The 26,054-nt window shown below is 35.1% G+C and overlaps 1 protein-coding gene across 1 annotated transcript in view; it reads right to left on the bottom strand.

Annotated features, from left to right (window-relative positions):
- Positions 1–1,700: 1,700 nt before the first annotated feature.
- LOC145661068 (uncharacterized) overlaps positions 1,701–26,054 on the bottom strand; it is a 47,516-nt gene continuing 23,162 nt past the window's right edge. The window contains exons 4-5 of the mRNA XM_081726510.1: positions 11,727–11,936; positions 1,701–2,431 (exon numbers count right to left, since the gene is read on the bottom strand). Coding sequence (XP_081582636.1) covers positions 2,326–2,431; positions 11,727–11,936 — 316 coding nt within the window. The 3' untranslated portion in view covers positions 1,701–2,325. The remainder of the gene's footprint in view (positions 2,432–11,726; positions 11,937–26,054) is intronic.

The following is a 26,054-nucleotide window of genomic DNA, read 5'->3' as shown; positions in this document are numbered from 1 at the left end:
CGGGGTCACGTGGAAAACCAATGTCTGGTACACTTGGAAGTGTCATAGAAGACCCATTTTTCACCACCAATAAGCAAGAGATGATCAAAGATAGGTGTGTTCAGTTGCTGAGTGAGCAAGGACAAGCAGGCTGCTACTCGTTGTTCCTTGTTGGCTCCTGACAATGTGTGGGGTACTCACTTGCTTAACTTGTATGATTTCCCTATCCCATGCAGGTTCAGTCTAGCTGTTTCAGCAGGAACATGGAACCTTTCAGCAATTTCATCACACGTTAGACTGCTGTCCTCCCCAATGGCTGCTTTCAGGGCTCGTCATCCAACACATGTGGTCTGGAACCTGGTTCGTTCAGGGCATTCTCCCCAAACATCTGGCATATGCGGTGACTTGATGCGGCAGCTGATAGGCCCACTTTAAAGTCATATAACACACACATGCGAACAAGTTGCTTCGATACCTCTATTTCTCTTCGAAAATGGACGAGCTATGACACATTGTTGTGTGTGCGCAATGAACTTGTATTACTGAAGGTCGATGATCAGACTAAATATCAATCACTTGGCAGGTACGTATGTCATTTCGTTTCCTCTCTGTGAACACATGATTAATTGGACGTCAAAATCGGCAATAAACTTACTGGTTACCTTGTGAATTACCATGATAAGGCCTTTATAAAAGAATTACGAAATTCTGAAAGCCTGTCACTTGTGTGTTAAACTAATGCAATTTTTTTTTTTTTCAGACTGTGCAGAAACTCATGAAATTTGTTTCCTGGGAGGATGACGTCGCATCATCGGATTCATGGTACACAAAATGTTAGACCCTACATAGACATTTACCCTTATATGCATACAAACTGTTACAAACATTTCCGCTGAAGTACGAATCGTATGGGCCACAAAAAAAAGAGAACTCGCATAAACGATGCTAGACACACTATTTGAAGATTCCGCATTTCTCCTCTATAAGGCAACTATTTATATCGAATAGGTAAGCAAACATAATATCAGGATTTGAAGGTCCCCCAAAATCCACATGCATGCACTTTGTGGACTTTGAAACATGCAGTTTTAAAAGGAACATGTGATACAATGTTACGTACCATTCTTTTTCAGTCTTTGAACTATTTTTCTTCACTAAGATCACGGTGGCAAAAGATGTTTACCTGTATGCTTTTCATATGTTGTGCTATAGCTTGAGATCTTTCCACTAAGATATCCCATCAGAACGGTGTATCATCATGTTGGAAACAATGCATTCATAACTTTTTTTAAAGAACACAACTTTTCCGGAAAGAGATGGTCAAATTGTGTGGCTACCTTTGGACTTTCTTTGTATGGAGACATACTTACGAATAACGTTGTTTATTAGACAAAGGAATAGGAGGTCGATGACCCGAAATCGAAGTTCAAGATGCCATTTCGGCCATCACTGAGGACAATTGCTACGCACACGATTGAAACTGGTGTTTTAGCTAGATTTGTTAAGTGGAAGGGCGTACTCAGGAATTTATTTCGGAGGGGGGTTTGAAGCTTTTCGGTGGATTCCAAATTCAATTTGAGAGTAAATTACATTAAAATTTGAAAAAAGTGCCCCTAAAATTAGACTAAATACACAAAGGTCGGGATTTCGGTGATCTGGAGTCACAGGACCCCTTGCGTACGTGCCTGGTTACGAGTAGCAAATCATAAGATACAGTCTTATTAGTTTTATTGAAAGAAATAATAATGACACTTAACAAGTTTACACTTTAAATTAAATAAAATCTCAGCGAGTTGGGAATACAGAAATATTCTACCTACAATTATGCTACATATAAATTGTGACTGTAACTCAGTTTCGTTCAACAATACATACAAACGGAAACGCAAACAAAACAAATAAAAAAAAATGTTTCAAAAAACAAACAAAAATCACTCTAAAAGGTAACAAAAGTAGTATAGTGATAACAACAAAATGGAAAAATTTGATAGAAAACTTATGGGCAATATTTCTCGCAACTTCAATTCGTATTTCACAATCTCTTAACAAAAGTTATCTTAATTTCGTTTTCCAACCTTTTTAAGTGACAATTATACAATTTAGAGTACAACTTTGAAACATATTATAATATCGAGTTGTACTTACAATTAGCACTGCAAAATTTGAAAATAACAATAATTTTTTGTGTAACAAATATGTTGGAATATCATAATAAAAATTTCCAGTGCTTTAAAACTGATAGTCCAGTAATTGCTTCTTAATAGTGTTTCAAAGTAATCTGTTAGTTAATACTTAAAACAATGCACTTTTGAACAACACTATATGTTTCTTTTCCTTATATTAAAACTAGCTTGCTTTTTTCTTCTTGCACTGATACATGTCACACGTGCCCGTTCTTATAGCTTTGAACACTTCCTTCAGGTCCAGCATCTCTGCCATGCCATCCGGAGTTCTGTAACAAGAACAAAATAAAGTTAATTTGTATAGTAACTCACTTTAATACTTAAAATTTCGCCTCAAACTGACTATATATACACTCTACCTTCAACAGAAGTGGATCTTTTATTTCAACTTTTGTTACCGGGAAAGTTCACTCACTCGTTTTATGAAAACCGTATTCAATGGACAGAACTTTTGTGAACTATCGTCGATACTGCCAAGTTTGAATCAATTGGTGGTTCGTGATTATACAGGGTGTTAATGAACTATACCGACAAACTGTAAAAGGTGATTCCTCCCATCAAAATAAGATAAAAACTTCATATGTACCTATGGGGGGGGAAGTGCATAGTTTCAGAGCTAGGGCTGTCCAAATTCACGAAAAAGTTAAATTTCAACAGGCCCTATTTCGATTTCGAGAAACTATGTATGGTGGTACGGTAGTTATCAGCGTAAAGGGAGTCACGTATACGCAATCCAAAAATGCATATTCATCAATGTTCAATGCGTGTATATAGTATTCTCTGCAGAATGTATTGTAATTCCCAGACATATCGTAAACTAAATTTTCAGATGCGCTCTAATTTTATGCTTGGTCTAAAGTAGGCAAGCAATAAGCCTCGACAGCAGTTAACACGGAATCTTTTGGCGGGATGACGGAAATGTTAAGGACCGTCAGCAGCATGGTCTCTTGTGTTCGGGTAAAGGCATTCTGCGATATTTTCTTTCACACTTATAAGTGCAAAAAACGTGAAATATATCATGACGAATTCCATCTCAGCACGCGTTATTCCAAACACAAAAAAACTGTAGAGCTGCCGGTACCTAAAACTTCCGAAGCATTGGGCGTCCATTGTTATCAAGCCTTACATCTCACCTATTTGGATCCACCTTGTAATTAAGATATATCTGAAAACACTGTTGAGAGCATATCTGAGAATAACACCCTGTAGAGAAAATCCTGCACACCCATTGAACATTGATGAAATATGCATTTTTGGATTGCGTATGTGTGGCTTCGCTTACGCTGATAAGGACCACCATCCACAGTTTTTCGAATTCGAAGTAAGGCCTGTTGAAATTTTGTTTTTTCGCTGTTTTGGACAGCCCTAGCTTTGAAACTATGCATTTTGCCCATAGGTCCATATGAAGTTTTTATCTTGTTTTGATATCAGGAATCACCTCTTACAGCTTGTCGGTATAATTCATTAACACCCTGTATAGTAAATTTAAAAAGATTTATTTTCAAATTGAAACAAAAGAGAATATATTAGATTATTCAATGAAACTATTCGATTCTGACCTAAAAGTTGTATCATATTCTAATTAGAAACAAATCACCATACACTCTTTATAACAGTAAGTAACTACTAAGAATATTTTGATTGCTCTTTCCTAGACTACCTGTAGGTTCACACTCTCTTTGACAGTGATTTTCAACTTTTCCCAACATTCCCCATACTACAGTCCAATATAAAATGATGCAGCACATATGTCCTAAAGACAAATATTACGTACGTACAAATAACAAACATGTACTTTCCACAACTGTGAATGAGTGGTCCAATGGAGAGATTTAATCTAGAGTAGCGGCTGTGCAGTCTCTAAAGTGCCTACCTACCAACCCGAAAGATTAAGTTGATTGCCCATCGGGGTATGCATTTTTTCCTACTCCAGTGTGGTTAAGGGGTTCATCCAGTCTTTGTTTAATGGATATATAGAGTAAACTGGGTATAGCTAATTGTAGGACTGGTTATATCACTCAAATAAATGTCTGGAATTGGAAACTGTGAAGCATTATCTTCACATCTCCTATAAGACTGGGCCGAATGATTGACCCGGGCTGAATGAGAATCGTACCTTTCTATAAAACTGTTCTGTATTTCTGGAGAGGTTTCGTCGTTGTTCTCAGTTTTGTTAAACTATCATTGTACCGTCCGCTTATTTCTATTTACCACATTCCTACTGAATGCTTTTCATTTAAGTATCGTTTGTTCTTAGTTCGCTATTTGTTGTTTGCATGTTTTATTTGCGTTTAACTGTAATTACTACAACTAGTAACTACAAGAAGAAACACTCACGAACATTTAATCTCTTCCCCCCCTTTTTGTCTCCTCGAAATCAAAATGAAATGAAACTTTTCAGTTTAACGTACCACGATTATGTCTTATAGGCTAAGAGAGACGATGATTAAGGCAAGTGAATGATGATGAAGAATTGATGGATGCTAAAGTGGGAGGAAACAGGAGTATCCCGAGAAAAGCCACGAATACGATGTTGTCCACCACAAACTTACTTGGCGGGGGATCGAACCAGGGATAACATGCACGAGGTAAGATCACTACCACTGAGCCACTGTGCCCCCTTTTATCTCTTCGAAATGAAAGTTATAGGGAAGTCGAGTATTGCGATTGCCACCATCTGGAAGTCGGACAGAACATTTTGGGTATTATACATAAACATATAGATATCATGGCAACTACGAAGTTGTGAAGTCCCGTTATGTTAATCTATTAACACATATCTCTGACATTAGGATTTCGGTACATCTTTTTCTTTAAATTAGTGTTTACGGAAACAAATGGGTCGGAGACATGAGACTATGAAAATCTAACAGGCGTGTGTCAAGAGATTAGGCAATAAAAGAACTACAGCAGCATCAAAATAAATTCTGGGTACACAGTAAAAAGTATCACGTACTTGAAGTTTCAATTTCGTCCGGTAGATGTCAACTGCTGAGGAATATTTCTTGTCACCTAACGAACTCATAGTAGCTTTGTTTAAATAGTAGTAGTGAATGAGATATGGATCGCCATCGTTAAAGTCACCGTTACTCCATTAACGAACTGGGACGGGATAACCGTTCTAGATACCTATTACAAAGAACAGAGTACAAATTTTCGTTCACGAGTTATTGTGTGGAATAACGGACAGACGGACTAACATTACAATCTTATGCGTGCTATTAATAAACTTTAATATAGTGCAGGGTTATTTCATCTTTTTAATTGAACATTTATCATATATCTCTGAAAAATAAAACTACTTTATTTAAAATTTACAACGATGTTGTCTCTTATCCAGATGTATGGGAAATAGTAAAATCGAAAGCATAGCACCATAGTACCATGAAAATGTAAACTTATATATTATTGGAAAAGTAAGAATATAAAGTGACTTTAAAAAATACATAAGCATAATAAGAAATAATAGATATATGATGGATTATTATGGTTTTTACTGATATATGAAGTTAAAAAATCTCCCATAGTGCCGAAGGAATACATAAAAAGTTTGATTTGCCAGTCTTGGCTAAACATACGTTTATTATATGTCTTTGATAATCTAGTTTTATTCTGCTAAGTGAATGATGTTAGTACAATGGACCTTCGGGTCACGAAACTCCTTTCTTCGGGAACAAATCGGTTCACGAATTAAGTTTTGTAACCAATTTTTCCATCGGCTCACGAATACATGCATATAAATACCCATAATCCCAAGCGCTCGGTAATGTTTTAGTGTGTTTGCCGTACACATTATTTATCGGAATGCTGTGTTCAAAAATTTTACTTTTTTTATTTCACTTTTTTGCGTTATTTTAGCTTTTATTATGAGTGCTAAGAAAGTGATGAAAGAAAAGGCTTCTTCATCACAGAAAAACACTTAAAAATGAAAAAAGAAAGCAAGAAAGAGTAGAAAAGAAAAATGTCATAAAGCACTGTGTCTGTAGCTAGAACGAATAAATTGTACCTTTATCAATTTCAAAAAGAAAAATAATATCAATTTGCGAACAACGTTGCGGAACGGTTTAAGTTCGTGACCCATGGGCAGTGTCGGATTTAGGTTTCATGGGACCCTAAGCTATTGAAGGTCGCTGTTTTTTGAGTTTGAATATATGCAATATGATAACTTATGTGCCTAATAGATACCTTAATATGTTTACATATAAAATATGTATTTTATTAACTTACATATTTATCAACTTACAACAGAGAAGTTACTCATTATTCCCAATTTTGTAGTAGTTACTCGCATTGATATCAACAAAAAGAGAACTGAGCACTACTCGTCTCGGCTGATCTTGGAGAAGTCCCGCCCTTTTGAAGTAACCACACCTCTATTCTCGAGCCGAGTAACTACTCCGCGTTTGATATCAATAAAAATCAAAGACCTCTGTGATGCTAGTAGCTTCTCCAAATTTATGGAGCAAGCTAAATAGGTGACTCCGTGTTAAATATGGCAGAGTATATGATTGTTTTGCTACGTAGAAAAACTTATAAACTGCATAGAAATGTTGCAAAAACACGTAGTGAGGAAAAGATGTGGGTTTTCTTGCGTTACGTGAATGATCCGGGATTCCAGGTCGGAATGTCAGGGGATTCTGGTGTGGCTCAAAGTAATGTGTCTATGACTACTACAAGTGTAATGGATGTGATTATTGCGATATCTGAAAATTGTTTCCGAAAGTGTGCGTAATATGCAAATAGCAAATGCAGAGTGGCAAGAACAATATACATTTCCGGGTGCTATCGGAGCACTTGACTATACACACGTGGCAATAAAGAAACCCAGTACTTTGGAAAAGACGCTAATAGGAAGAATAGCTACTTCGTGGCTAAGCGGTTAGCGTACATGCTTTTGGCATGAGAGACCCGCGTTCGATTCCCAGCGGGAACTCATGTGGGTCGGATTCCACGTTAATCAGTGGGTCCCGTCTCATATAGTAGGGGAGAATACAGGAAGTATCCTGCACTTTGTGTTAAAAAGATGCCACTCGGATATGTTATTCCCCTGATCCAACTAAGCAGGAATCGAAGTGGCCCCACTTCGACAGGTGGCCAGAATCCAATATGGTGGCTATCAAAGATGGCCGCCTCTGCGAAGTCATCGTGTTGGTTTTAGAGGCCTATATCTCCTTAACTAAGAGTCCAATCTTCACGATTCAAAAACTAAACGGCGTAGAAGATAACAGGGTCTAATAAATTAGCAACAGTTTTTACCTAACACTAAAATTAACCCCTACAGAAATTATTAAATTTGGAACTTCGAATTTCTTATGATGAAGTTTACTCATATTTTTTAAAATAACAAGTAAACGGCTGGGATTATCGAAAACGATGTCGTATAACTTTTTAAAGAATGTAAAATTATCTTTAGTTTGGTGTATAGTTCATTCAGATTGGTTAATAAACAACGAAGTTATGACAATTTAAAGATTCTCACTGAGACGATTGATTTTCCCAAATTTCGAACGAGAGTTCATTTACCGTAATAAACATCACTGATGGATGCTGCATTGTACGAAACAAATCATTCTCTTGTGATATGTTCTTCATAAGTCCTATTTTCACCAGAGCATAAGACAGCCTGACCCAGCCGGGTTATATGAATCCAATATGGCGGCCATTAATTATGATCCATAAAGATAAGTCTTTTTCGAAATATTGATTGAAGTATCTAGATTTATAAACAAGTACGACAAACGTTTTTCTCTCCCTCATCCTTCTGCCCCACAGAGCAAGTTTGGGAAGGAATGAACTCCAAATCATGTTTCGAAATGCATCAAAAGAAAGAAATACATCTTAAGTGATTTTATTTCATTTCTGTTTGTTTTATTCTTTTGAAGGGAAGAATGAAGCACTAAAGATTTTTTCATGGGCGAAAAGAATGGCTTGGTACATTCTACTAATCTTTCTTGAATAATTCCTGGTACACATTAGACCCTTTTTCTTCTGCTGAATACAGAGATTGAATTATAGATGATCCGGTTTTTTTTCTTTTTTTCTTTTTTTTTAAAATAATTCTCGCTCGAATATTAAAGATTCTTTTTTGGATTTATGTCTCAGTCGTAGATATATTTGATATTTCGTTGCATTTCACTGTAATTGCGTTCAAAATTCGGCTTTCCTTCGTTTACTTTCTGGTAACTGTGACTTTGAAAGTACCACTGGAAACTCTTTTATAATATCCACAAATGCACTTTGATTGAAACTGTCGTTGCTACTTGTCCCTTCCATGGCGTCTAGGATACTGTGCCATAGGTTACCCACAACGAAATGACCACCCAACAGATGGGAGAAATGAGTAACCACTTCTTTTATTGATAACGACTCAGTGCTACGTGCAGAGGAAGCGCGAGTAAACGTTCATAAAACTGGAGCAGACTAGACCTGAGTAGTGGCTTGTTTTATTGATACGAAATTGAGGAAGGAGATTACTCCAGGTGTAGTTACTCCGATTCTCGAGCACGATTTCTCAGGAGTAGTTACTTATTTTTATTGATATCACCCAATATATTACGCAAACTTCTAATAATTATGTATAGCATTATTAATATGATATTATGTTATAACCTATACACAACGCAATTATAGTTAATAGAATACATTTATATATCAATATCAGCATAGTAGTCTATACTGTTCATATCAATATCAGCATAGTAGTCTATACTGTTCATTGGAACAGCAGATCTTTGTACCCTGTTACACTGACTTAATTGGTATAAAAGACGGTATTTTTAGTAGGGCCTAATATGTTATATTCATATAAAATATAAATAACAAAAATATTTAATGAGACAAATTACGAACGTATATTAATACATTTGCCCAATACTCATTTAACTCTATAAGTTTATCATAATTCGTTATATATTGGGTGTACAAGCGATGAACAAACATTATCTACAATAGAATGATTTTCTTCCTGTCTTTGCCAAAGCAAAGTCATTGATGATATTATCAAATGATAAACTGCATAACTTGTCACTTTCTATGTACATGAGACTGAGGTTACATAATTCATCCTGAGGCGTAGTTATTCTAAATTCATTCTTTACCCTCTTTAGCAGAGAAAAGGATCTTTCTCCATCATAATACAAAGGAACATTCTCAGAATTGCTTCTACATTAGGGAATGTTGATTGGACATTGTCATTAAATATTACTTGATTCAGATCCTGATGTCAGATTCTCATGTTTATGGCTTTTACTATGTCTAATATTTTGATGAAAATGTTTGAGTCCCCTGACATGGGTTCATGTCCATATCTTAAGGATATGTTTGGCGTACTCCTTCACGAATTTCTTCTGTAGAAACTAGTTTTGTTAGGAATGAAAACTTTTTTGCAGTATTTTAGTATACTGATGTCCTTTGTGTCAGATTCGGTTCTAATGCATCTATCACAGGTACAAATTCTTCGATTCTGAACTTCTCTCTTGACTCAAGGACATCCAATGCATCATTTTCATCTTCACCTATATGCCTTCTTCTAGATCTTCTTCTGCTATTCCTGTAGTGTGCTTCCTTACAGTGAAACATACAATTTACTACATATATCGAGGCAAGTTTTGGTGTCTTGCAGTGATTGACTAACTTCGTAAAATTCATGCAGCAAATAACTACAAACATATAACATTACCATACGTTCAAGCTCCTCCGTTTTATTCAAAAGTTTTCTGGGTTGATATCTTGTTTCATCCTTCTCTGTGGTATCAATATAAAGCCGATGCAATGCAGAAATTATTGTCAAGTACTGTACTTGTGGGCTTTGAGTGAGTTTCCCAGCTAGTCTTTGACAAAGACTTTGGAACTTTTGAATCGTCTTTAAAGAATTGACAACAGCACTGCCCATCTATGTGTAGATGATGAAATCATATATTTGTTGAATAATTTCAAAAAACGTTTACTGCATCTAAGTAGCAGTTAACTGCTGCTCTACCAACAAGAAATTAAGGAATGGCCTGCACATGGAATATACATAGCATACTTATTAATCTTCAATATTTAATATTATTTCTTGCACATCCTTGTATTTGCCTGACATATCGGCAGCATTATCATATGACTGTCCTCGACACTTAACTAATATCAATTTTACATTCATTTGTAAGATAATTATGCACCATCTTAGCTATACTTTCTTCTGAGAGGCTACCCCTCGAAGGTTACAAAACGTTTAATAGGGAATCCATCATGTGATGAGACATACCTTACAATAACAATAAGCTGATCAACTTGGGATACGTCAGGAGTGTAATTTACAGATAAACTGAAGTATTCTGCACTTTTTAAATAATCAAAAATTGATTCTCTTACTTTCAACGCCACCATTTAGATAAATTCATCATATATTCTTTTAGAAAGATAAGGTGTGACACCGATTTTTTATTTCCATATTCGTTTATATGGTTTGCTAAAAACAGGATCAAATTTTGCAATAAGTTTAAGTAGTCCAAGAAAATTACCATTGTAGGGAGAATCAAATACTTTCTCATCTCCTCTGAAAGGGAAATCACGCTCTACCAGAGTAATTAAAACTGCCACAACTCATAAAAGAACTTGTTTCCAGTACTGTCGTTCATTATGTGTCTATTCTGCTAGTTTGCAGTTAATTGTTTGGATACGTTTCCTTATAAGATATACTAATAAATCTGTCCTATGGTCTTTAGAGTTTTTGACTTTGAATTAACTAGGTATTACGCCAATCAGAAAACCCATCTGATGATAACAGTGCGAAAGAATCAAAAAATAGTTTGCACACAAATCAGTATACACGACCTGTTTCTGAAGAATATACCATAGATGGTATATTTGGTAGCAGTAGAGTTCTATCAGCATACAAATACAGGGTATCGTAACACTTATACTGTGAAGTCTTATTAAAGTAGCTAAATGTAATGGCTGGGAAACAGGAGTCCCATTGCAAGCGGAGCGCTGAAACAGAGGTCCCATTACAAGCAGAGTTGGGAAACAGGGGGCCCATTATAAGCGAGGCTTGATAACAGAGGCCCCATTACTTGCTTCATAAGTGACTAGTTCATAACAATACAAAACATCGTTGTTGTATGTGCGTTTTATATTATTTGTTTTTTCTTATTATTTGGAAATTACATTACAGCCAATTTTTCTTTAAATTTTTGGGGTCCCCAAGCTATAGCTTGTTCAGCTTATACGTAAATCCGACACTGCCCATGGGTTCACTGTATTTAACTCTTTTATTCTAGAATGCAACTTACTAAACTTCCGGAAAGAGATATTGATAAATCTTTAATATCTCTAATTCATAGTTTAACACTATGAAATTTGCCATCTCCTATACTAAGAAATTTGTCATAAAATATTCATTAACTGCTATGTATTACAACTTTCGGCATCTTCTAGAATTACTTGTGAAATATAAAATTATACATAAATAGAAGTACAGTAGCAATGTGGGGTTACATTCGTGTTTCTTAACTTTACAATGAACAATGAAACAGAGATGTCTAATTTATGATATAGGTTTGCTTTGTTTAATATACTTACTCATTGGCCATGTACCAAAATGACTTCTGGACAACGTTAGCCTCCGGGCGAGATCCAAGCCTTGCCATTTCACAGAAGATTCTGTTCTCGCACGTTGGATCCTCAAGTGCTGCAAAGCCGTATTTTTCGATCAGATCCAAAATGGGGTAGCTCACTGCTTCCTTATCTTTAGAACCATCCTCTGATCTTTGCCTCCCAGAAGTCGGAGCCCTGGAAAACAATTCATATGAGTGAAATGTCTGAAAACTTTAAAGTTATTTTCCTTAAATTGAAGAACATGATATAGAAGAAGTTTTGATAAGAATACGCTTTTCTTTGTACCGAAAATTAATGGGCGGAACGGTTCACGTATCGAATGCGCGCTCAATATCAAATTAAATTAGTACAGAAGGCAGGCGTTTATTGAAACGGTTCATAACATAGCTAGACCATTTCAAAAGTTAATCAGCAGTACTGAATAACGGTCAAAACCCGGCTTATGTATATGACGGAAGAGAACGTGTAAGTAGATAAGAGCGGAGTCGTTTGACCAGAATTCGTTCCAATGTTTCTCTCAACATTTTGTGAGAATGATTGGTCAGTAGGAGCGAATGTTGGTAGGATCTTTATGTGGTTTTAGTAATACCTATTTAGGCGAGGTTTCACAAGATAGTGAAAAAAAAGCTTTAGTGAGAACAGCCGTATAGAACAAAATACCGATAGGGCCTATTGAAGTTGATTGTTAAATTATATTATCTGCTCCAAAGAGCTGTATTATGTCGATTATGGAGATCATCAACAACATCATTACTAGTAATTGCAGTAGATTGGTTCAGTAGCATCAAGGTAGAGAGTGATTCAGTAGCATCAAGATTATTTACCATGGTAAATAGGCCTATAAACAACGGTCGGGTAGGATAGCCAAGACTGATAATGGATGTGTAAAGAGCGGAGTAGGATAAGGGATGAAGACGACATCAAAATGATTAGCGAAAGCTGTTGCTTTCTCTGCATCGGTGGTACCAAATTTCACATAAGTAAATCCCCACGCTAAGCGGGTTTGCATATCCAGGCTCCTAACTATGAAAATATTTACGATCACTCCAACCCCAATCATTTCACAGATTCAACCTGTTGTATATAAGTTATTAGGACATAAAATTGAATGTAATTTATACGAAAAACCCTTTTATGCATTGCAAGATCTGTAACGTCCAAATATTCACCACAAACTTATAGTTGTATCGACATAAACAAAACAAAAAAGTGTGGAGCAGGAAACCACTTTACAACACAAAAGTCAAAAGAGGTCACTGAAGACATACGAACTGGTCGAGCGGTTTGGGTGACTAGTCTGTCAATCAGAAGTTTATGTGTTCAAACCCTGTAGAAAATATTCGTTTTGTTTTTTTCTTAAAAGTGTGTTCCTATTTTCATCAGAGGACTGAGAACATTTCTTTGAATAAATCTTTGGAAATTACTTTTCTCTCAAATTCGATTAGAAGCGAACATTATATGAATTGCTAATCTAAAATCCACAGCTGAGAACAAAATATTAAATATGTTCAATATGTCATTACGAGGGTTGCTATATATATTTCTGGCCTAGGCAACACTAAGTGTTGCCAGGTGCAATCTGACATTTCCATTGGAAAGTTTGACATTTTGTAGCATAAATGTACTCAGAACTTTTTGACTTACGACAATTTTTTTTTCTTTTACAGGTACTTGAAGAAATCAACTTGGCAAAAAAATGGAATTAACTCGTGAACATTTTCGTGCGATCATTTTTCACAACTTTCGACGTGGATTATCACGACAAGAGTGCATCGATGAACTTAAATCTTTGTATGGCGACGAAGCACCATCCTATAGCACTGTGAAAAACTGGTACAACGAATTCAATCGTGGCCGACGCTCGCTCAAAGACGAATTCCGTGAAGGTCGTCCAAAAACAGCCGTTGTGCCAGAAAACATCGATGCCGTACGTGAACTGATAATGCAAGACCGTCATGTGACTTACCGTGAGATAGAGGCATGCCTAGGCATTTCTTCCACCAGCATACATTCGATATTGCATGAACACCTGGCCGTAAAAAAGGTTTGTTCTCGTTGGATCCCGCACAATTTGACAATCGCTCAAAAGAAAGCTCGTGTGGATTGGTGTAAAGAAATGCTGAAAAAATACGATCGCGGTGCTTCAAAAGACGTTTATAAGATCGTCACAGGTGACGAATCATGGATCTATGCGTATGAGCCCGAAACAAAACAGCAATCGACCGTGTGGGTCTTCCAAGACGAGCCAAATCCAACGAAAGTTGTTCGTGGAAGAAGCACTTCGAAGCAAATGGTCGCCTGTTTCTTCGGCATAACTGGTCATGTGGCGACTGTTCCGCTTGAGCAACGTAGGACGGTCAATTCTGAGTGGTACACCACCATTTGTTTGCCTGAAGTCTTCGGAGAAATTCGAAAAATGAACAAGAGAAGACGAATCATTGTGCACCATGACAATGCGAGCTCTCACACATCGGCTCAAACCAGCGCATTTTTGACCGGCCAAAACGTCGAAGTGATGGGTCATCCGCCGTACAGCCCTGACTTGGCACCCAATGACTTCTTTTTATTCCCACACATCAAGAAAAAAATGCGTGGTCAACGATTTTCGTCGCCAGAAAATGCTGTTGAAGCATTCAAAAACCATGTTTTGGAGGTGTCTCAATCGGAGTGGAAAAAGTGCTTCGAAAATTGGTTTGAGCGCATGCAAAAGTGTATAAATCTTGATGGAGAATATTTTGAAAAACAATAAAACCATTTTCGTTGATAAATATTCGTATTTTCATTATTAGGCCAGAAATATATATAGCAGCCCTCGTATTATCATTTGATTTGTAATTAAAAAGTAATTATAAGCATTGACGATTTCAGAAGATTCTCCCCGGTAATGGTCAAGATATGAATGAGAAAAAACTGATAAAACATTATTAGTCTACTTTGAGCATGATCGAAAATAACTTATGGCCACGAAGGGGAAATTTATGTCGACAGGGTCTCAAATTCTCCGACGGGTTATGACCTGAAATTATCATTGTTTGAAAGGTTTCCTTAACAAATAGAATATTATATTTATTTCTCCTTCTACGTTTTGAAATGGAAAAATCATAATTTTAAATAGAATTATAATACGATAAGCATAAAGATTTATACAACTAATGAAGTAAATATCCTTGTGTAAGTTATCGATTTCTATTCGGATTAAAACTCGAATATTCGTTTGCATCACATTTTAAAGTAAATCCTCTCTATATATAGTTCCTACTGGAAAGCATGTTTAACTCCAATTACTTAATCAATATTTTTAATAATATATTTTTATTGTAATACTCTTACTATTCAATGTTGTATGCACTTAATTTCCCAAAGCAAAACCTCACAAATGTATAATTGACTAGTAAATATTATCAAATAAATTATCATTTAGTTTACGTAAACATTGCATCGCCTGATTTGAAACTTCGTATTTTAAATAATAATAATAATAATAATAATAATAATAATAATAATAATAATAATAATAATAATAATAATAATAATAATAATAATAATAATAGTAGTAGTAGTAAAATCATAGCCATATCTTTATCAGAATTTTAGGCTTAGTCAATAAATGAATTCAACATAGTCTCTATTCGAAGCTCTATTTAATCGAATCAGATAGAAATACGAAGAGGAACTTCGAGAACAGGTAAAATAAAAATGTTACTTTGATGGGTTTGAAAGTAACTTTTAAGAGTTTTTTTTTTTTCAATTACAGACAAATGCCTTGGACACTATTTTCTTTTCTTTAAGTTAACTGATTCACCGAACGTATCTGACATATGAGTAACTTGTCTCTATTTTCTACTCGGTTATATACGTTTTACAGTCTTTTCCATTAACCTTGAACGACAAGAACACGAACACAAAAACATCCACGTAGGTATGACAGTTAAAATTCCTAACTTCCCCCACGGGGAATCGAACCCGGAACCACATACACCTGAGGCACACGTGCTAGCCACTAGACCAGCGGGAAGAACAAATAAAATGTATTTTGTAGTGTCTGAAGTTTATAGCTATTTCACCCTGTTGTAGTATGTCTATTGATTTTTTAATGTTTACCGTATTCGTTACTTTGAGGAATGATATATATTATTGATATAGGTTTTATTACATATTCGGCCATAAATATTATATAAATTATCAGAATTATTCATGATCTTCCATGGAAATTCACTGGTGCATGCGCAGTAGAAACAGAAGAACACAATTTTCTGATGTTGGTCAGAACGCAAATTTCTAACAGGCTGTCTGAATTCCTTGGTGGAAAGCAGTAGTTCCCAACCTAGGGACCTGCAGCTTCCTCCTGAGTAAGCATGAAGAGCGAGTAAGGTGGCGAAAGCTACTGGCATAAAAGAATTGTGCAATAAGTAAATAAAGCACTACTTATTATGACTTTCAAATTCAGCTTGACAATTTTATAATTGCCGTTTTACAAAAACATCATATTGCACTAGGAGGGTATGCAAAAGTTTTGCTGGAAATAAATATAAATTCCTGGGATTATTATTATTATTATTATTATTATTATTATTATTATTATTATTATTATTATTATTATTATTATTATTGGTCTCCTACTTCTTGGCCAAGATGTGAAATATTCACTACCTTCTTCATACCGCTAAATCAATTTCTTCACTGTTTTCTCGTCACAGCTCATACCCCTAGCTATCTGAATGGCAATTTGTCTAATTGTTGCTCGACCTATGATTTTCCCTCGCATAGTAACAGATAGTTTTCTACAGCTTTTAGAGCGAGGTATTTTGACAACCTGTAGAAATTTGCATTGTGATTCGTATTAGCAATGACAGTAAAGTGGATATTTCTGTTCCTACTGTGCATCATCAGTATCATTATACCAGAAGTATTCCGCCATTACCAGCGGGTCACTTACCGCAGCTGAGAAGCTGCCATGCTCCACGATCTTCTGTTAACCTCTCCATCTTCACATACGATTTTTCTGTTTTGATATCGCCAATAGCCTAATTCTGTTTCTATATAGTCTAATTCGTCCTCTCCCTCTCTTCCCTGCCACCATACCCCTCAAAATACTATTTCCTCCATCCTAAAGGCTCTTTTCGCCATTTCTATCCTTGCTTTTATTTCACGTTCGCATGTCAAATCATCACTAGTAATAGTACTCAGATATCGAAAACTAATCACTTGTTGTTTTTTCCCGCTCCTACTTCTATATTTCACACCGATCGCTTCGTTTCAATCACCATGGATTTTGTCTTTCTAACATTTATTTTCATCCCATATTCTTCACAAGCCTTTCTCAAGTTTTCTACATCTTATTAATTTTCTTTTTAGATTCTACAACAACAACCATATCAACCCCAAACCGTATACACCTCACCATTCTATCTTCTACGGAAATTCCATCTTCATTATGTAGACTCGTTTTCGTTATCTCTTCTAAATAGTTATTAAATAAAATATAATCGGCGGAATATAGCCCTATAATCTCTGTTGAACTCATCTTCCAATTACACTGTCTGTCTACTGCGCATGCACCAGTGAATTTCCATGGAAGATCATGAATAATTCTGATAATTTATATAATATTTATGGCCGAATATGTAATAAAACCTATATCAATAATATATATCATTCCTCAAAGTAACGAATACGGTAAACATTAAAAAATCAATAAACATACTACAACAGGGTGAAATAGCTATAAACTTCAGACACTACAAAATACATTTTATTTGCTCTTCCCGCTGGTCTAGTGGCTAGCACGTGTGCCTCAGGTGTATGTGGTCCCGGGTTCGATTCCCCGTGGGGGAGGTTAGGAATTTTAACTGTCATACCTATGTGGATGTTTTTGTGTTCGTGTTCTTGTCGTTCAAGGTTAATGGAAAAGATTGTAAAACGTGTATAACCAAGTAGAATATAGAGACAAGTTACTCATATGTCAGATACGTTCGGTGAATCAGTTAACTTAAAGAAAAGAAAAAAGTGTCCAAGGTATTTGTCTGTAATTTGCAAAAAAAAAAAAAAAAAACTAACTCTTAAAAGTTACATCCAAACCCACCAAAGTAACATTTTTCTTTTATCTGTTCTCGAAGTTCCTCTTCGTATTTCTATCTGATTCGATTAAATAGAGCTTCGAATAGAGACTATGTTGAATTCATTTATTGACTAAGCCTGAAATTCTGATAAAGATATGGCTATGATTTTATTACTACTACTACTACTATTATTATTATTATTATTATTATTATTATTATTATTATTATTATTATTATTATTATTATTATTATTATTATTATTATTATTATTTAAAATACGAAGTTTCAAATCAGGCGATGCAATGTTTACGTAAACTAAATGATAATTTATTTGATAATATTTACTAGTCAATTATACATTTGTGAGGTTTTGCTTTGGGAAATTAAGTGCATACAACATTGAATAGTAAGAGTATTACAATAAAAATATATTATTAAAAATATTGATTAAGTAATTGGAGTTAAACATGCTTTCCAGTAGGAACTATATATAGAGAGGATTTACTTTAAAATGTGATGCAAACGAATATTCGAGTTTTAATCCGAATAGAAATCGATAACTTACACAAGGATATTTACTTCATTAGTTGTATAAATCTTTATGCTTATCGTATTATAATTCTATTTAAAATTATGATTTTTCCATTTCAAAACGTAGAAGGAGAAATAAATATAATATTCTATTTGTTAAGGAAACCTTTCAAACAATGATAATTTCAGGTCATGACCCGTCGGAGAATTTGAGACCCTGTCGACATAAATTTCCCCTTCGTGGCCATAAGTTATTTTCGATCATGCTCAAAGTAGACTAATAATGTTTTATCAGTTTTTTCTCATTCATATCTTGACCATTACCGGGGAGAATCTTCTGAAATCGTCAATGCTTATAATTACTTTTTAATTACAAATCAAATGATAATAATGACATATTGAACATATTTAATATTTTGTTCTCAGCTGTGGATTTTAGATTAGCAATTCATATAATGTTCGCTTCTAATCGAATTTGAGAGAAAAGTAATTTCCAAAGATTTATTCAAAGAAATGTTCTCAGTCCTCTGATGAAAATAGGAACACACTTTTAAGAAAAAAACAAAACGAATATTTTCTACAGGGTTTGAACACATAAACTTCTGATTGACAGACTAGTCACCCAAACCGCTCGACCAGTTCGTATGTCTTCAGTGACCTCTTTTGACTTTTGTGTTGTAAAGTGGTTTCCTGCTCCACACTTTTTTGTTTTGTTTATGTCGATACAACTATAAGTTTGTGGTGAATATTTGGACGTTACAGATCTTGCAATGCATAAAAGGGTTTTTCGTATAAATTACATTCAATTTTATGTCCTAATAACTTTTATACAACAGGTTGAATCTGTGAAATGATTGGGGTTGGAGTGATCGTAAATATTTTCATAGTTAGGAGCCTGGATATGCAAACCCGCTCAGCGTGGGGATTTACTTATGTGAAATTTGGTACATATAGTGTCAGCAACAACAATAGGATACTGTGATCCGTGTTTATGGTAAATAAGTCATTTAAATAAATTGCAGAATTAGGTTTGTTTTATTGCATAATTGATATTGCAAGAAGTTCATCAGTCTAGTTGTTTCTGAGTGTTTTTCAGTTTAATGCCAAGTGATTATGTCCTTAAGGCTAAGGGAGACGGATGATTAAGGCAAGTGAATGATAATGGTAAAATTAATAAAATGAAATGTGGAAACGGAAGTAATCCGAGAAAATCTACGAACACGATGTTGTTCATCACAAACTTGCTTGGTCACGGATCGAACAAGAGAACATACGCAGCAGAAGTAAGTGCTCTACCATCGAGCCACCATATCTCCCACCCCGTTCCGAGCGATGATATAATGTTTGATCATTCACTGAAATTTGCGATGAATCAGTAGAAAGTTATGATATTTAGTTCTCCTGTATTTGTCTAAATATTCGTATAAGAGCATGAGGAGGTAAACTAGGTCGATTGAAGTGCAAACTACTTTTGGGGATTTCACGCATGGTAGCATTGACGATGAAGTTACGTAAAGATGTAGAGACGATATCTATGTTATCCCAAGATGTGATATTAGTGTTTGTAGAAGAAGTCGCTCAGAAATGCAGATACGATATTTGACCCAGTCTGCTATAGCAAAATTGTATTTCCTGCCGGAAACTCATGGTACTATTGTATGAGTGTCAGATGGGGTTATTGTAAGAAGGATGAATAAGTGATCACTGTGTACCAAGCTGAGTATCTCCACGTTAAATTTAGTTAACAGAGTGTTACTGACTATGACAACATCAGGTGTGATAATACTTTCAAGCTGAATGTCAGTCAAGCCAAGTGTGACTTAGAAGAGGTTCTCACACAGTGTCATAGCGGCGCAACCTTGTATTAAAAGTACATGATGCGCGGAAGTACGATTCCGGTTATTTTTGGGTTTCTCTTGTATGAGGTCCATTTCAGGTGGAATACCAACAAACGCACTACAATGGTTTAGACTTCATTTTAAAATGTAGTTCTGATTCCTGCACAACTTTGCTAACCATAAAGGGCGCAAATGGAAAAAAGAAATCAATCAACTACAAAAAAATGTATAATTTTTGGAATCCTCTCACTGAGCTTTTTCATAGGACACTCATCTTAAAATTAATTCAATGATGACTGATTTAACAATATGATAGTATCTGCCATACTGAATTTCACGTGACACCATTACTCACGGTAACTAATGAGATTGTAATGTTAATAGTATCATGTTAGTGGATCTTATAAGATGGTAATGTTATTAGAATCACGCTAGTGAGCCTTATAAGATTGTAATGTTAATAGGATCATGATAATGGACCTTAAAAGATTTGTGAGCCTTATAAGATTATAATGTTATTAGGATCATGCTAGTGGGCCTTATAAGATTCTAATGTTATTAGAATCATGCTAGTTGACCTATAAGATTCTAATGTTATTAGGATCATGCTAGTTGGCCTTATAAGATTGTAATGTTATTAGGATCATGCTTTTGGGCCTTATAAGATTGTAATGTAATTAGGATCACGCTAGTAAGCCTTATAAGATTGTTATGATATTAGGATCACGCTAGTGGATACTATAAGATTGTAATTTTTTTAAGGATCACGCTAGTGAGCCTTCAATATTGTAATGTTAATAGGATCATGCTTTTGGGCCTTATAAGATTGTAGTGTTAATAGGATCATGCCAATGGACCTTATAAGATTTGTGAGTTTTATGATATTGTAATGTTATTAGGATCACACTAGTGCAACTCATAAGATTACAATGTTATTAGGACCATTCTAGTGGGCCTTATTAGATTGTAATGTTATTAGGATCTGCCATATTGAATTTCACGTAACACCATTACTCATGATAAGTAATGAGATTGTGATGTTAATAGAATCATGCTAGTCGATCTTATAAGATTGTAATTGTTTTAGGATCATGCTAGTGAGTCTTATAAGATTGTAGTGTTATTAGGATTACGCTAGTGGGCCTTATAAGATTGTAATGTAATTAGGATCACGCAAGTAAGCCTTATAGGATTGTAATGTTATTAAGGTCACACTAGTGGGCCTTATAAGATTAGTGAGCCTTATAAGATCGTAACCAGAGGCGGCCCGTCATAAGGGGCCCCGATGGGCCCGGTTCTCCCAGCGTTTTTGTATTAACATAGAAAAATTTACGTATTTAAAGTTATTCTGCAAGTACTGTTGCTATAATTTCCCTCTGAACCAAAAACAGTAGTTCTGACTCCTTGAAATCATTTTTTCCATGTACTACTTACGCTTATGGGCACGTTATTCACGCGGTCAGTACAAAATAAAGGCAGAAAGAGTCTGGACTGTTTCAGTGTGGACTTGGTATCATCTCGCATTGACTCGTGTGGCGAACAACGTGAAAACGCAGCTTGAATATAGATCTCATAGGCCAAGAATCGTAGGCCCTCATCACAGCTTGCTTGTTGCCAAAATTCGTTTTGTCTGTAGAGGTTGTTGATTCCGCATTTTCAGTTGTTTTGTCCCTTGACCTTGCTCTCTTGTGTTACTTCTACTGAAGGGATCCAAATCAACAGCGTGGCGCGTGTCCCCCCTCAGTTTAGACGTTCATCTTCTTAGTGTCTTTTGTGCTATATTTCCTGCTGTGTTTTCGTGTGGTTGTAGGAAAATGAATAAAGTACGCGTGTCAAAAAATATTACGCGCGTTTCCAATAGCTGAACTCTCAGAACTTTTACACATTTAAATATTCCTTCCCGGAAAATGACGTAACACTTGTATCCTGTTCCTATCCGATGCTGAACAAAGAAAAGCTCAAATCCGAACTACCGGCCACATAGAGTAATGATATTCTTTGCGCAATTAATAACAAAAGTGATTTATTACTATTTCTGACTTAACAGATACGGTACATTTTCTGATGTTTCAAAACTGGCGGACATAGTGTTGTTGCCCTATGATTATACTTAACGTGTAAGTATGATAAGTTTTTCTGGCTGCAATTTCGAGTTTTTTAAGCAATTCACTTAATAGTAACAATAATAATACACTAGTAGTAGTAGTAGTAGCAGCGCAGCAGCAGCAGTAGTAGTAAAACCATAAAGTATTTGTCTTGAAGCTTGGCCCATCCTACCTTTTATTCCACGAGCCGCTACTGATTGTAACGTTATTAGAATCACACTAGTGCGCCTTATAAGATTATAATGTTATTAGGATCATATTAGTGGGCATTATAAGCTTTTAATGTTATTAGGATCACGCTAGTAAGCCTTATAAGATTGTAATGTTATTAGGATCACGTTAGTGCATCTTATAAGATTGTATTTTTTTAAAGGATCACGCTAGTGAGCTTTATAAGATTGTAATGTTATTAGCAGGGCCCGGATCTTGTTGACAAGTCAACTTTTTTCTGTTACGCACAGGACAAAGCAGCTTCAAATAAAAACGTTATCCGTCAACTCAAGGTTCTAAAAGTGTATTGTTTTAGGGTCAACTTTTGGTCACTTTTTGCCTTTTTGAAGTTTCAGGTTATTTTTTAATATTTTAAGGTAACTTTCAGGTCACTTATGGTCTTTTTAATCTTTCTTCTTCTACATAAGAAACACTTAAAATGAACACTGTTTACGGATTTGTAAAATACGAAGTTATATCTTTTCCTGCTTTCTGACTATTGGGGTGGAAAACTGCATTTCTAAAAAGCTATTGAACACTAAGCTGTAGCTGGTTGATTAGGGGTAAGGATTGGTACGTGTCCAAATAGATGGCTTTGGATTATTGACCACAAAGGATGTGATCACGAGAATAACTAACAGTGGATTAGAAGACTTACAGAGATTTTAAACAGTTTTTTTTTTCAAACAAAAGAAACGGTGACCAAAGCTTAAAACACACTTTAAAAAATTATAATTTATGCTTTGGACAGCGTTTCTTTTGTTAAAATAATCAATCCAAAGCCATGGATAGTCTTACTTATCGAAGTGACTCCACTTTTTTTTTTAATCTATTATTCTCATGTATTCAGTCTACACTTGCGAATTTCTATTCTTTAAGTGTGCTCCTAGTTTCAATTCGGGAGTGAATTGAGGCTTTCAATACGTACAATGCCATACAATGGACTGATCAATAGACTGTAACTAACTGAAACAAAACTTTAGAGAATGAGAAATGGTAATTAAAATCCAACAGACATTCAAAAAATGACAATGTTTACCGAAATAAACGTTTTAAAAAAAACGTAAATTTTAAGGTCAATTTTTGTGAATTTTAGGGTCATTTTACAGGAATTTTAGTGTCATTTTATAGGTCACTTTTTAGAAAATTTTAGGTCAACAAGATCCGGGCCCAGGTTATTAGTATCACGCTAATATGCCTTATAAGATTGTAATGTTATTAGGATCATGCTAGTGTGCCTTATAAGGTTGTAATGTTAGTACGTCCGTGCGTAAGTCACTCCACACGATAACTTGAACAAAAGAGATTTTTGAAATTATTATTATTATTATTACTATTGCAATAGACAACTAGAACAAATATCTCGGGCAAGTTCGTTAATCGAATCAATTCGGGTTATCATTTTAATGTATAACGGAGACTTAAACGGTGGCTATCCATATCCCATTCATTCATAGATTTATGTTTCGCGTAACGCTAAATATGAAACCCTCAAAATATTTAAGATTTACGGGTTGCATAAAATCTAGGCAAACATATTAACATATTCTTAACTAATCCTTATTATAAAACACAAGCCTGTTCATTTATAAATGAACGTTTCGCGTGATCCTCTAGTAGTTGCATTTAGTAGAACTTATTACATCATTTATGTTGCATGCGGTAGTAACAAGATTTACACAGTTATATACATTCATCTAAAAAATATCATCTTCTTTGGAGCTTAGATACGATTAATTCTAAAAAGTTTGTTAAACGTATTAATTGGTTGATTGCAGTTTAACCGTATCAGGAGGTTATGAGGTAGGATCTATTGATCGAAATCAGACCGGAAATTGTGTCCGAGACAAACACTCTCGCCGGGAAACGAGCTCGGGACCGCGAACTCAAAAATCGAGCGCTTCAGAAAAATAGAAATAACTGATTTACATGACTTATTGTATTATTGTTATTTAAGAAAGAGTGAGTGAAATTTAGCATAGCTTAGAGTAGTGGCTCTCAACCCATTTCGGACTGACTACACATTTTACTGAACCCGCGACACACTTACTTGATTTTTTATTAAAAATAACATAAATTATAGTAGTGTAAGACTATAAATTTCTATGAAGTGGTAACTCTGGGTATTACTAAGCATTGTTGCTGTCGCTGGAGGCTCTAACTGATACAGTCTATCTCAAAATTGATTTTTATTAAATAATTAATGTGTATTGATTGTTAAATTTTGAAATCCTGTGACACACTTTATGAGACGGCGTGACTCAGCAATGTGTCGTGACATACCTGTTGAGAACCACTGGCTTAAGGGTTTCATAGTATCTTTCTATAAATGATTAGCGTACGTATTGTTTCAATGGGGGTGACACCTTGACCTCATCCATTACATTTTAATGTTAGTTAAAAATAACTCCAAAAATGAAAAGGAAATTGCACTACAAACATACCTGCAATCCAGCTAAAAAAAATGTAGAATTGATTGATTAGGAAAAAAACCTGCAAACTGTTATGGAAGAATTAGAATAAAACTCCTGTGATGTATTGTACAAATAAATATGAAATTACAATGAAATACTAATGGAGATTTTATGTATTACTACAAGTAACAGAATGAATATTTATTTTGCTCATATATTTTAGTTTCTGTAAGGTTTTTGTCTAAGTGTAAAGTTTTGGAGTACAAATGGAAAGGAGGAGAAACTGCCCTCTTTTGCATCTTTTTAAGTCAACCTTGTTTTAAATTTAAACGTTTTACTTAGAAACCTCATTTACACATCATGATAAAGTCTTGCATATACAATCAGACCCATTATCCTTTTATAAACTGTCATATCATAAAACTACAATTCTTTCTGGACTCCTTTGCAAAGCAAAAAATTTAGAAAACAGATTACTACCATTTTCAGTTAAAAATTCATAAACACTTACAGTCCATATATTATAAATTGTTAATCACAAATAAAGCGATTTTTGCCTAGTTATTTTACATTTAAACTTTAACAATCAAATATACTTATTATTTGATGAGGAATGTAGCTATTTCTGTAACATAAAATATTCTGTCCAAAATTGGAAACTTTCGAAGTGAATGCCACAAGGAGTTTGGTGAGAGGAGATTGATTACAAAAGGAAAATTTCGTCCAAAGCTTTTCCCGGAGGGAGAGTTCCTAGTATCGCGGCTACGTTCCCTCTTTGCACAGCCATACTTATTCTTTGAATAAGATAGGATGAGGCTCGGGTGTCTTCTGTGTTAATAGTTATGCGGTGTCCAACTTCCTTAATGAAGTTTAGACCTTCCTGACCCCAGGACCCACAAGTTTCAATGGCTATGGTGACGAAGTGGTATTTGTCCAAGAGGTTGTTATATTTTCGTCTCTTTTCATATTCTCTGCGAGTTGCAACCGTCCCAGCTTTTGTGGACGATGAAGGAAGATTAGAGGGGGCTAGGGTATCAGTACAAGTGAAATCCCATATTAAAGCCTTCCCTCGTTTCCAAGGCACCAAAGACATTCCGTCAGGTCTCTTGCCATCAGAGCGACTACACCCTATTGG

Source organism: Thermobia domestica, chromosome 9 (genome assembly GCF_964235325.1).
Source record: "Thermobia domestica chromosome 9, izTheDome1.hap1.1, whole genome shotgun sequence".
In the NCBI taxonomy this organism is placed as follows: domain Eukaryota; kingdom Metazoa; phylum Arthropoda; class Insecta; order Zygentoma; family Lepismatidae; genus Thermobia; species Thermobia domestica.
This window is presented reverse-complemented; position numbering and strand designations above follow the sequence as displayed.